A 14,056-nucleotide genomic window follows, 5' to 3' on the forward strand; every position below is an offset into this window, starting at 1 on the left:
TATCTTCTTAGCATGGAGAGTTTATGTGTTTCTTTCAGCTATTTTACCTTGTATAGCTATTATAACCATTTTACAATGGATTATTTTTCAGAACTCCTACTTTTGCAGGAGGACTTTTTTCCATATCAAAAGAATATTTTGAACATATTGGAAGTTATGATGAAGAAATGGAAATCTGGGGAGGTGAAAACATAGAAATGTCATTCAGAGTAAGTTGTGGTGATAAATATAGCACACTTGTTAAACAGTGAATTGTAGTGTTCAAATTGGCTGGTATCGATCATTATAGATCTGTGGAGTTTTTTGGTGCTGCCTAAAATTTAATTGCTGAAAATCTGGAAATAAGAATAGTTCCTTTCACATTGTAACGATATATTTGTTCATCATTGGCAAAGTAACAGAAGGAATTAAACTCCTGTGTTCAGGCAGTAACACCAATTAATAGACTGTAGCTACTGAATTCCAGCCAAGATAAATATCATTAAACCTGGTACTTCAGGAAATAAGTTGATTATCAAGGCAGTCCGTAATGGAAAAAAATTTCAAAGGACATTGGACTTAACTGATTGGATGAAATGAGTGGTTCCAGTTTTTTAAATCTATACATAATAAAAGCTATTATGTAAACAAAGGCTCTAGATAATTTCTATCCATTTTGTATTTCATGAGTTTATTTTTTAATACGTTTTTTATTGTAAAAGTAATGTACAGAGGGGTTACAGTTACATGAGCAAGGTAATGAGTACATTTCCTATCAAGCATTGTTACCGCCTCTTCTGTTTTCCCCCGACCATCCCTTCCCTCCCACCTCCACAACTACACTCTCCCCCCTCCCTGCCTAAATTGTAAAGTTCATTTTTCAACATAGTGTCTTGTACATCTCCGTGTTACAGTGGGTCAACCTATATCCCTATTTAAGCATTTTGTTTTTTCCCTTCCCTTTTCCAAGCTAGAGAAGTGTATATACAAGATGCAGGGCACTGACATCAAATACAGTGAAAACGGGTTATACCGTGGGGGAGGAATATACAAAGAAACAAAAAAAAAAATCACATGGTACATTATAAATACGTTAGAAACAATAGCAAGAAAGAACAAAACCACTTGTGTCCCTATCTTGGGGTTCATTTCATTTAACATCATCTTATCTGGTCATATATTTATGCCTTAGAGTTTTTATCCCTTACCATAAATTGTAGTAGAAAAATAAACTAAGTTAGAAGATTTAAAATTTCAACTCTGGCTCCATTAAACTTTGACAACAATTATCTTAACCAGGTTTGAACTACTTAAGGGCAGGATCTTGATTTATTCACTTCAATAGTACTTTGTTAAGTAGTAGGAGGAGGAGCTGCAGTAGTTTGTTAAATAGAACATACCATTAATATTTCTCATTTATTTAAAGAATAAAAAAGTTGATTGATCACTTATCTGATTACTAGCATATACTATTAATTATGACTTCCTTTCAGACTTTTGCTTAGTTATTATTTATGTCAGAACCACTTATTAACACATTTAAGTAAGAAGGTATCAGTTCACAATTTAGCATTTTACTTACAATTAGATTGAATGAGTATTTAAACTTTCTAAAGAGGCATGCATTTTTTTTAGTAATGATCAACTATTCAAACTTTTAATAGATTGTAGATTTGTAATAATGGCTATCTAGAATTTTTTTCTTATATACCAAGTTGAGCACAGAGAGTCTAGGTTCACTTATATCTAGAATGCTTATATACTCTTTAAAAGAGAATCATATGGATTAATTGAAGTGACCATGTAAGTTGCATAAAATGGAAATAAATGCACTAGAGCCTTTGGTGTCTGTGTATGGAAGATTTACATAGTTGTTTGCAAAAGAAAAAATCTTGGAATTCATTTTTCTGAAAGATCCAATATACTTTGTTAACTTACTTTCTACAGGTTTGCTCTAAATGAATGTTTATAACCTCAGAAGAAGTCATGCTTTAAGTCTATGGAACTGAAGTTGAACTGGCAGGGAACAAGGGACTCTTTATGAATACATTGATACAATAAATCTCTTCTTTGTATTTTGTTTGATTAATATCTTAAAGGTGAACTTAAAAGCAGCACTTTGATTTCCCACAAATACTGTAAATTTAAACAAATATCATTAATTGTCAGGTTTGGCAGTGTGGTGGGCAGTTGGAGATTATGCCTTGCTCTGTTGTTGGACATGTTTTTCGCAGCAAAAGCCCTCATACCTTTCCAAAAGGCACTCAGGTGATCGCTCGCAACCAAGTTCGCCTTGCAGAAGTCTGGATGGACGACTACAAGGAAATATTTTATAGGAGAAACACAGATGCAGCAAAAATTGTTAAACAAGTAAGTTAGAGCTAAATTATTAATTTACTATTAAAAGATGTACCAAGTTCACATCTCCTTATTCTTGAGTCACCTAAAATACAGAGCATTCAAATATTTACTTTTAAAGCAAAGGTTGCTGTTGTTTCTTAGTTCTTAAAATGTGTAACTTAATGGATGCCAGGTCTCTCTCTTGAGAGGAAAAATTAACTAAACAGCATTTTAAGCATTCAGGCTTTCCATTTGATCTTGTCCCTTTCCATATGAAAGATACTTTGTATGACTGCTTTAAAAAAATGTTTTTTTTTTTACTCAAGATAAAATGAAGTAGAACTGCTCATATATATATATAGAGATAGATAGATAGATAGATAGATAGATATAGATACACACACACACACACACACACACACACACACACATCTTATTATCTTTAAGTAGTTACATGAAGGAGTTACCAATTAACAAAGCAGTTAATGAGTATAATGCATCTTGATCAATGTCACCCCTTTCAACATTCTCATCCATTCTTCCCCATCCCCCTAATTTTGTAAGATATATGTGAAATTCTATTTTTATTAATAAGTTTTTTAATTGTGAAAAATACCATACAGAGGGGTTACAATTCCATGAGCAAGGTAATGAGTACATTTCTTATCAAGCATTGCTGCCTCCTCCTTTGTTTCCCCTTACCATCCCTGCCCTACCATCTCCCCTCTGCTCCCCCCTCCACCAAAGTTGTAAGTTCGTTTTTCGACATAACATAAGTTCGTTTTTGTACATCTTATTGTTGCAATGGGTCCACCTGGATCCCTATTTAAACAATTTATTTTTTTCCCTTCCCCTCCCAAAATTATACTAACATCAAATACTGTGAAAACAGGGGTTATACCATGGGGGAGGGACATACAAAGCAACAAAGAAATCATCTTATAAATAATACATGCGGGGCTGGGAAGGTGGCTCAGTGGTAGAGCGCTTGCCTTGCATGCCTGAGGCCCTGGGTTCAATTCCTCAGCACTCCATATGCAAAAAAAAAAGCCGGAAGTGGTGCTGTAGCTCAAGTGGTAGAGCGCTAGCCTTGAGCTGAAGAGCTGAGGGACAGCGCCCAGGCCCAGAGTTCAGGCCACGTGACCGGACCCCCCCCCCCAAAAAAAATACACGCAATTCTTGATTAATCGCTTTCTTCCCTTCTCTTCATTTGTTTGCTGCTTTCCCCTTGACCCCACCCCAGTACTTTCAAAAATCTGTTTCCTGGTTTTTTTATTAACTTTGTCTTGCTAAAGAATTATGCTATTTGGAGGGAAGGAAATGCACTCATTACCTTGCTCATATAATTGTAACCCCTCTGCACAGCATTTTTACAACAAAAAACAAAAAGAATTATGCTATTTGAGTTCGCCCTTGAATCTACCTTATTCCAGTTCATATATTTATATATACATACATACCACCTAATGGATTTACTTACAAGTTTATAAGCTAAATCTAGCTTCCACATATAAGGAAATACATGCATCTGTTGTCTTTCTGAGCCTGACTTACTTCATTTAATATAATTTTTCCCAGGCCTTTCCATTTCTCTAAAAATGTGCAATATCATTCTTTCCAATGGATGAGTAAAGTTCCATTGCGTATATATACCACATTCTCTTGATCAAGCAATCAGAGCCTATATCACCAATCAGAACACATCAACACTTTTTTCTCAGAAATAACTGCTTTTTTTCAATGTAGGTTCCAAGTAGCTTTTTGAACTGGATGTAGAGACAAGGGCTTGATGTGCATGAGAATGAGCCAGCAGTATTAACATTTCCTTTCCTTTCTTTTGCTTTTTTCCCTTTCTTTTCATTTCCTTTTTCTTTCTTTTCTCTAAGTCCTAGTTCCACTAATCATTGGAGATACTGCTTTGGCAAAGCCCCTTTAGGAATAAAATTGAACAACACTATCTTTGTACAATAGCTACCAGGTAGCTGGGTGTGGAGTGTGCTATACGTGGCTTTCCTTTCTCCCTCTGTGCCTTGAGAAGTATATGTCCTATCTGTCACTGGAATAGCTGTAAAGTGAGGAAGTAATAAGTGTTAACAAAAGCATGATGTTATTACTAACCTCTCCTAGATAGCCTCTACACCTTTACACCATATTATCCTGACAACGTATTACAAGTGAGTTGTGTTGTATGTGGAAAACTAACAAAATAACAGCTTAAGAATGGGTTTCACAAAGGCACAATGCATATGTGCCTCATTTGTATAAAATTGTGTGTGTGTGTATGTGTGTTTGTGAGAGAGAGAGAGAGAGAGAAAGAGAAAGAGAGAGAGAGAGAGAGAACTCTAAGATATAGAAACAAGAGATCTCTTTTTATTATTGTTGTTTCAGTTTTCTGTCTGTATGGTTTATGTGTATGTCTACCTTTGGCAGGTGTGGGGTACAGAACTTGAGGGGAAAAAAGGTGAAAAAGTGCATCACTGGATAGTGTTTAAATTGTACTATGCAACTCTATGGTGGCGATGGGAAGGAGGGACTGGGAGAGAGTAAGGGAAGGGAAGATAGCATATAAAAGAAATGTACTCATCATCTGACTTATGTAACTGTAATCCCTCAGTACATCTCCTTTATAATAACAATAAGTAAAATGAAATAAAATAAAAAAGAATGGGATTCATTTAATGTGGCCAAGTTATTTACAAAATAATGCTAATTCAGGCGGGTAGGAAGGAATGATACTGGCAGTCCAGAGCACCAGCATTTTGACTTGCACAGTGAAGAAATATCTGCTTACCGATCTCCATATTTTCTTTGGTCTCTAGTGTCTTCCTGTAATAGGTCAGTAAGATACAAATAGAAAGCATTACTTTGGGTTAGATTACTATCTGTGTGCCCAAAACCACTAAGACAATTTGGGCAGATATGGTACTGCACAAGAGCACTTGGCTAGACAGGCAAGAATGTTCTAAATGGACCTACCACTCTATTTCTGACCCACAGAGACAAGTGTTCCATCCAGCCAGTCTTGGTTCTTACCATAGGACACAGTGCACTTAAAAATGCATTATATGACCAGAAATCCTTAAGAGTCATTCAAAACAAACAAACAAACAAACAAACCTGAGCTGAAAGCATTGGAGCTGACATAAAAAATATTTTCCTTGGTTGAACTCACAAGTTTTTTTTTCATACATTTGCCTATCAAATATAATTTGTCCCTAAAAGTTTACCTGTAAACAAAGCATCTTTCTAGTTTAATCATTTAAGAATCATTTACCTTGTCCTTTAAAAGAAAAGAAAAGAAAATGCAATTCACTTGAGATTTCCTCTTTCTACTCAAGTTGTAGTTGGGAATCTTGTTACAAGGAGGTTTCTAAATTGCAAAAGAATTATTCTTAACTGTGCTGGGATTTTTTCTTCTGTTTTTGACAGTACTGAAGTTTAAAGTCAGGGCCTTCTGCTTGCTATACTGATGCTGTATTATTTGAGCAATGTCCCTAGTCATTATTTGGTCATTTTTTCAGTCTTGCATTTTTTTGCCCAGGTGGCTTCACACTCTGGTCCTCCATAATTGAGATGCCAGGTGCATACCATCTCATCCTGCTTGTTGATTGAGGTGATGTGTCTTTTAACTTTATTTCCAGGCTCTCCTTAAACCAATTCTCCCAGTCTCCACCTCCCAAGTACTTTGGGTTACAGATATGAATCACCATGTCAGCTGTGCTGACTTGCAGTGGTTGGTTTTGCAGTCTAGACTAAGAAGAAACATAAATTGCGAAGTTGTTGGCAATTTCAGACTACCTTAAAGTACAAAGTGAAGATCCATTCTGTGTTCAGGTTTCTATAGGGAGCTTTGTCCTGTGGGAGAAGGGTTGAGGCACAAATAACAAATAAAATAGTATCTGGTCAGCGCTACCTTATTACTTGATTCTCTGAACCCAGAAATGAACAGGTATTTCTGAATGGGTGGTTGATAGCGCTGAACTGCATTGTGCATTTTGACCTAGAATTTATTTTTCAAGATCCAAATACAAGTATTAGTCTTTGAACTATTTTCTGTTTTGATTAAGGATCCCTTCCTTTCTCCTCTTCCTCTAGAAATCATTTGGTGACCTTTCAAAAAGATTTGAAATAAAAAAGCGCCTTCAATGTAAAAACTTTACGTGGTATCTGCACACTGTTTACCCAGAAGTGTACGTGCCAGACCTGAATCCTGTTATTTCTGGATTTGTGAGTATTTCCTGTTCCTTTTCTTCACTTGATATATGCCTTGCCACCAACATTTTGTGTGGTTCAGGAAAAATTGCTGGAATATTTTTTGCTTTGTTGCTTTTGAGATTCTTACATTATTAGTCTTAACATTTATTACTTTACTGGTATTAATTGAATATAAACTACATAGTTTAATATGGTTTCATAATTGGACTTTTCTTTTAATGTAGATAAAAAGTGTTGGTCAGCCTCTCTGTCTGGATGTTGGAGAAAACAATCAAGGAGGTAAACCACTGATTTTGTACACGTGCCATGGGCTTGGGGGAAACCAGGTGAGTGTGCACACTACATAGAAACCCTCCCTTCTCCTTAGCAGGTGACTGACACAAGTAAAATAGTTCATGTTTCCCTGAAACCCCAACTCAGCTCTATGCCCAGCTATTCTGGTGTGTGAATCATGTTTACACAGAGCTTGGCAATCACTGTCCAAGTCGTAAGGTTTATATTCTGGCTCTAAAAATAATGCTGCTTACCCATTCAATAGAAAGGAAAATGAGACAACTTTCAAAAAGGATCTCTTCTGTATTTCATGGATGTTTGCATGTTACTATTGGCATGGTAACTTTATAAGATTATATCTGATGGCCATATTGAATTGAATTTAATAGCAAATTGCATCTCCTGTTAACACAAACAGAGCTGCCATTTTTACTTCCTTTTGTGGGCCAAGATATTACATAAGTATCCTTCCTGTCCCCCAACAGTATATGTTCTTGATTCTTCACTGGTGGTGTCTGACTTGTGGACACTATTTTACCAGTTAAGGCTCAAATGCCCAATGTTATTATCTAGCCCAATCTGGGTGGACAATGTAATCAATATTACGTTTCAGGGTATTCCCTTCCTTTCTCCTTCCGTTCACAAGAAAAAAATAGTAATACTGATTATAAAGAAAAACAAAGCATATCAGGATATTCTATTAGTGGTAGGGGGTAAGGGATTATTTTCCAAGATTCAAGAGGACATTTCTGAAAGATTATCTTAGAGTAGAGGTCTAAATGAGAGAGCGGGAGCAGAACTCCCGGAAAAGAATATCTTAAGTGGCCCGGGGGGGGGGGGGGGGGGGGAGGGCTGGGAGAGCAGGGACAGGGAAATCTAACCAGGTGCCTAGGGACAGATTCATGCAGAGAACAGAAAGCCAGGGTAGTCCAGGAAGAGTGGTCAGGCAAGGAGGGGTAGGAAATGAGTCACAGACTGTGATAAGGGACCTAGTCATGGAGGGCTGTGCAGGCCTCATTAAGGTACTTGGATTTAATTCTGAGTTTGACAGAAGCCATCTGAAGATTTTGATCAGGAGAATAATGTAGTCTGGTTTATATTTGAAACTGAATCTGGCTTCTGTCACCTTAACATGCCATTTTGGTTTATATCCTTTAAATTTTCAAACAAATGCCACATTTCAACTTCTTTGTAAATTTTAATTCCTTGAGTGCCAAAATGTTGAGGTTGCATGTAATTTGAACATTTTCTCATGCTCTCTTCTGTTTTGATCATGAAACTATAATTTCATAGCATGTAACTCAATTATAGCAGTTTTGTGTTTGCAAAATAACAATTATTTGGGTTATGTGGTTAAATTGGATGATATTCTGATACAATAAACCTTAAGCCATTATAACAATGCTTAGCTTCTTTTACTCTTTGCCAAGGTATTTGTCCTGGTTTTGAGTTACAGTTGGTCCAGCATTCTGCTGAGCTGGATTATTACAAAAAATCTGTTCCTAAAATGTTTTCAGCTATTTTCCATTTCTTCTAAGGTCCATTTTAATGACTTTTTATTAGCACACATTAATAATTCAAGACAGTTTCATTGTAATCATTCCATAGAAATATAATTCTGTACTTCAAAGAAATTCACTCCTCTATTACAATTCCTCCTCAAATTTTTCCCTTTTTTGACAGTGTTTAATGAGCTTTATTACACTATATTTATGTATGTGTGTATGTGTGTGTGTGTGTGTGTGTATATATATATATATATATACATCTATACTCATACATATACTATATATATCCCATATGCTACACATTCATGCATACTCTATACATGTATACATTATAACTTCATTTTTTAAATTCCCCCTGAGGATCCTGTTTCTCCCTTCTACTAATCTTCTTCAAACAGTTTTCTTCTTAAACTCATGATTCATCATCATCATCATTGTTGTTGTCATCATCATCATCACCACCATCATTTTTAATCTATATTCCACACGTAAGAGGTAACATTTGATATGTCACTTTTTGATATTGGTTTATCTTGCTCAAAGTGAAAATCTACTGTTCCATCCATTTTTCTGAAAATGATATAATTTCATTATCCTTTATAGATAAATTAGTACACATATATAATTTTCTTTATTCATGAATTGGTTGTTGAGCACCGGGCTGATTGCACAACTTGGTTATTGTGAGCAAAGCTGCTATACTAATTTACTTTCCTTCAGATAGGGTCATAAGACAGAACCTCCTTACTGATTCGTTAGTGGTTGCACCATTTTACATTTCCAGGGAATATATCAAGGTTTCTCTTCCCCACATCCTCTCCAGCATTTGTTATTTGTTTTCTTGATGATTGTTATTCTGACTGGGGTGAGATAGCATCTCAGCATTAATTTTGGTTTGTATTTATTTTGTGAGTAAGGATGTTGAATATTTCTCTATGTAATTATTAGCTGTTTGCACTTCTGAGAACTAGCTGAGCTATGTATTTGTCTCTTTATTAATTGTATTCTTTACCTTCTTAATGTTCAATTTTCCAAGCTCTTTGTATATGCTGGATATCATCCTTTATTCTGTCAGTTGCTGGAAATTGGCTTCCCCTCCATGGGTGATCCCTTCACTCTGGTTTTCTTTGATATGCAGCTTTTAATCTGATGTAATCCCATTGGTCAATTCTTGGTATTATCTTGGGCAATTAGAGTTCTCCTCAAAAAGTAATTGCCTATACCTAGAACTTGAGATTTTTATCTCAAGATTTATCTGCCTGGGCTGTCTCTGAATTGAGATTCTCAGATCTCAGCCTTTTAAGTGGCTAGGATTATAGACATGAGCCATTGGTCCAGCTATTGTATTATTTGGCAAAAATAAACATGTTTATTTCTCAATGAGTGGTTGACTTATTTTGTAACTGAATATGCAGGTGCTTTTGTCATTAATAACCTTTTTTTTCCATAGTACTTTGAATACTCTGCTCACCGTGAAATCCGGCATAATATCCAGAAAGAATTGTGTCTTCATGCTGCTCCAGGTCCTCTCCAGCTGAAGCCATGTGCCTATAAGGGTCAAAAGACAATTGTTGCTGAAGAACAGATATGGGACATCCAGAAGGTAACTAAATGCAGTTAATTTACTCAAAATGCTTAACTGAAAAAAAAATACATGAAATAATAGTATTTCAGTATGTTCCACCAGGATTTCTCTGCCTTTATTATTAACTTCATTAATATATAAATATATATATCACCAACATAAAAGGAGACTTTATGATTTAAGTACCTCTAGGAATCATATAATCATATTTACTTCTTTAGAGCCCATTTATGCAGCTCAAGTAAGTCTATGAATTATTAGTAATAATTGCTCTTTTTAACTATGCAGGGGTTTTTACATTGCTTTTATATGACTCTTACAAAAAAAAAAAAGAGTCATATTTTTCTTCTTGCAGAGGGAAGAAAGTGTATGTTTTTGCATAGTCATTAATTCTTCTTCCTCTATTTTGTTTTTTTCCCATGAAACTAAAGTTGAGAAAATACATGACAGATCACTTGTGTGTATATATGTAAAAACAATAATATATGTTTTATTATATATATAGTGTATGGTAGGTTATATGTATAATATGTAATGTTTTATAATATATAAACATTATATATAATGCTTTTATTATCTTTAAGAAGTTGTACAAAGAATTTCAATTCAGTATATCATTTTGTGAGTACAATCCACCTTGATCAGTGTCACCCGTTCCTTCATTTTCCTACATCTGTTTCACCCCCACCCATACTGGCAATTATTTGGTTCCATTTTCACATATGTATGTTTAATATCATGATGATTTCCATCTGTCCTTTCTCTGTCTATTTGTCTGATCTCTTCCCCTGTGACCTCTCCACTTCCTGGCAACATGTTTCAGCTAATCACTTGGTTTTAAGCAAATGGTTTAAGGTTTAGTCAGTTCTTCCCTATAAATTGTTTTGTGAAATACTGAAATATTGTAAGACTAGCCTGTATGATTTATGATTATTTTTAAAGAAATTGTCAAATATGTTAAGGGAATGTTTCTTGCTTGAGAACTTTGATTGATCTTACTCTATATACCTCTTTTTTTGTCTAATTCTTTATGTAATTGAACAGTGGTCATGTAAATGATGGTGTTTACTGACATTTTACCCATTTTAATCTTAAGAAGATTAAAAGATAAAAATACTTGTTATGCATGTTTCTCTTTTGCTTCAATGAGATTGTAAGGTCCTTTTCCATACATATTTGTTAACCAAGAGTCCTGAAGCTTACTGTTTGCCTTCTTTTATTCTAGGATCAACTTCTGTATAATCCAGCCTTAAAACTGTGCCTTTCAGCAACTGGAGAACATCCCAACTTGGTGTCATGCAATCCTTCAGACCTACTCCAAAAATGGATTTTTAGCCAAAATGATTAAGTGTTTCTTAAAATTAAGGAGTTTGAAAATGAGATATTGTTTCTCATAAAACTGTGACTAAGCATACACTGTAGTTTCCAAAATTATGCAAAAGCAGCTAATTGTAACTTATTCCAAGTGCATTTTCCTTATTTATATCTAAAAATGTCTATGTAGCACTATGTGGTACTGCTGCAAAAATCATAGACATTTCTGTCTTGAAGCACAATAACTAGTGTACCAAAGATGATTCTAAAATGTCCAGATGTAAGAGAAGAAATGTTTACAGAGTTATGAAAATAATTTCCCTAGTAAGGTGATATCTGTGTTTTTGTAATGCAATTGATATACATAGCTACATTTACATGCTCATAATTTAAAATATCTTCCCTAGGTTGGGGGGGAAGGGGAAAGGGCGGAGAAAGATTTGATACTGTATTTTTTTAACGACATAGAAGTGTATCAATAATGGTCATACATTGGCCTTTGTGCACAAACCAGGAAATTTTTATAGACTAAGAGTTTATTATTTTTAAATGCAGGTAAACTTCTTCTTTGTCTTCTGTTTACTTGTCTGTCAAATTTTTCTTGAAGCATGAAGTTGAAGAAGAAGAGGAGGAGTATTTTTAACACTTAAATTTATTGACAATTTTGAAAATACTTTTTCATCTGAAACCCACTTCACTAGATGCCCTTCAGTCTTCCCTGAATGGCTTTTTCTAAGTGACTATCCTGTGTGTTTTCCCAGAGTGATTAAAAAGAAACGATTTATAAATTATTTCCTATTAATAAGGGGTCCTTTTCTTTCCTAATAGTCTTTTTTTCTTACCAAAATTCACTAATCTTGAGTGTTTGTGATATTGAATTTACAAATGCAGAATACTTGACTGGATTCTAAATTTTATTTGTTACTGATTATCTTTGTCATGGATTTTCCTCATCAAAAAGGCCTTAATTTTACATTTGTGGAAAACACAATAAAAGAACCCTAAACAACTTGTAACTACTTGTTTAAATTTTCTTCCTGTTAAGGATAAACTCTGTAATTGAATGTAGTTGGGGAAACATGTATTTCATGTACTGGATTACTAATCACTTACATGTGGAGCCATAGATTCTTGAACAAATTTCTGATAACTTTCCTTAAGTATCTGATAGAGATTACTTTTTTAAATCATATTTTATTAGGAGGCTTACCAATTTTTTTCTTTTTGGTCCTTTTATATATAGATGCCTTGTGTAATTATTCCAGAAATAAAATAAAATGGACTTCATTATTTTAAACTTGAATTCTAAATTGTACAAAGAACGCAGTTTTGATTATTGCCTCCATCTAATTGTATACGACTTTAAAATTTGATTAAGAATCCTGCATTCCCAACTGATTACTTTGCCAACATTTGTTTACATTCAACTAACATTTATTTTGTGTCTGACTTTGTATTAAGTTATGCTGAGCTCAATAAGACTTGTCAGTGCCTTTGAGCTGTGTTTCATGAAATAGATCAACAATGCTGAAATAGAGCATGCCAGAAAGATGTATATTTTATAGTGCCAATGACACTTCAATTAATAAGTAAAAATATTTCTCTATTTTATAGCTAATAATATATATCATTAAAAATATAAGCAGTCACTTATATGTGCAATTTTTGTTTCTTAATTTGTTACATTGACGTAAACATCTATGAGGACCTGATTCTTTTAAAGCATGATATATATATGTATATAGAGACATATATGTATATATATGTATGTGTATATGTATATATGTGCATATGTATATATATCAGATATATGTCTTAAATGAACTTAAGCAATGTGTGTTTAATAAAACAAAACCAGTTCTAGTACCCTTTATAAGATCATATTTATCATGACCCAAGTGAAATCTGTTTAGATTCCATTGATTAACTATTGTTGAGTTAAATGCATCCACAGGAAATTCTTCCTTACCTGACTGGCAATCTTAGGTTGTTGCTCAAGTGTCGTATCAATAATTTAATTAAGGATTGTTCCTTTTGGGGTGGGTGGTACCTTTTTAAACTCTGAGTTTTGGCGCAATGCTGTTAGCTATTTGTGTGAGCTGGCTGTCTTCCACCTGAGTGATTTGCATGTACTCAAGTGTGAAATTGTGGTGCTCTTGCTCAATTGAAAGTTGCCAGGGCAAATGATGTAGTAGCTCCAGAAGACCTGGCATGCTGCCTTCATACCAGAGGACCAAGTTTTCGGAACTCTGCCTGCAAGCGTACTAGGTTCTACCCAAATGCACAGGCACACTGTAAACTGAAACACAACCACACAATGAGCCATAGGGAAAAATGAGCTCTACCCTAAAATTGCCAAACTAAATTATTAAAATTACTATGCAGTGATGGTGAACTTTAAGTCCCAGAGAAGGTTCTTCATAGACAAGTAAGCACTATGCAGACCATTGATACACAAAACAAAAAGGTAGAGAGCTACTATTTCTGTTAAAGAAGAAAAAAGGCAAATTCCTAAAAGCAATGCTAAGTCATGGATGGATAAGAACTGTAAAATTACCAAAAACAATGTAAAACGACTCTGCCTGCAAAGTTCATAATTCACTTTGAAGATTACAAAACAAAGTATCTTAAAATATTTAAGATCTTAATCTTCAGCATGGCTTGTTCAGGCAACATGCTGCAGAATATTCAGTAACTTTGCATATTCAGAAGGCCAGTTGGCCCTAACAGTGTATCTGTGAAAATAAATATGAACACAAGTATAGGTGTTTATATGTATGCATGTCTGTGCATATATTCACTTAAAATATTTGATGGAGATTTTTTTGAGCATTTTCATTTT

General features: G+C 34.5%; 1 protein-coding gene across 2 annotated transcripts in view; it reads left to right on the forward strand.

Moving 5' to 3' along the window:
• Galnt3 (polypeptide N-acetylgalactosaminyltransferase 3) overlaps positions 1-12,863 on the forward strand; it is a 37,687-nt gene extending 24,824 nt beyond the window's left edge. For both annotated transcript variants that reach the window (XM_070021722.1, XM_070021712.1), the window contains 6 exons: positions 92-209; positions 2,149-2,349; positions 6,415-6,546; positions 6,759-6,860; positions 9,766-9,918; positions 11,126-12,863. In XM_070021722.1, coding sequence (XP_069877823.1) covers positions 92-209; positions 2,149-2,349; positions 6,415-6,546; positions 6,759-6,860; positions 9,766-9,918; positions 11,126-11,248 — 829 coding nt within the window. In that variant the 3' untranslated portion in view covers positions 11,249-12,863. The remainder of the gene's footprint in view (positions 1-91; positions 210-2,148; positions 2,350-6,414; positions 6,547-6,758; positions 6,861-9,765; positions 9,919-11,125) is intronic.
• The last annotated feature ends 1,193 nt before the right edge of the window (positions 12,864-14,056 follow it).

This window comes from Dipodomys merriami, unplaced genomic scaffold (genome assembly GCF_024711535.1).
Source record: "Dipodomys merriami isolate MVZ:Mamm:240054 unplaced genomic scaffold, mDipMer1.0.p SCAF_1, whole genome shotgun sequence".
NCBI lineage: Eukaryota > Metazoa > Chordata > Mammalia > Rodentia > Heteromyidae > Dipodomys > Dipodomys merriami.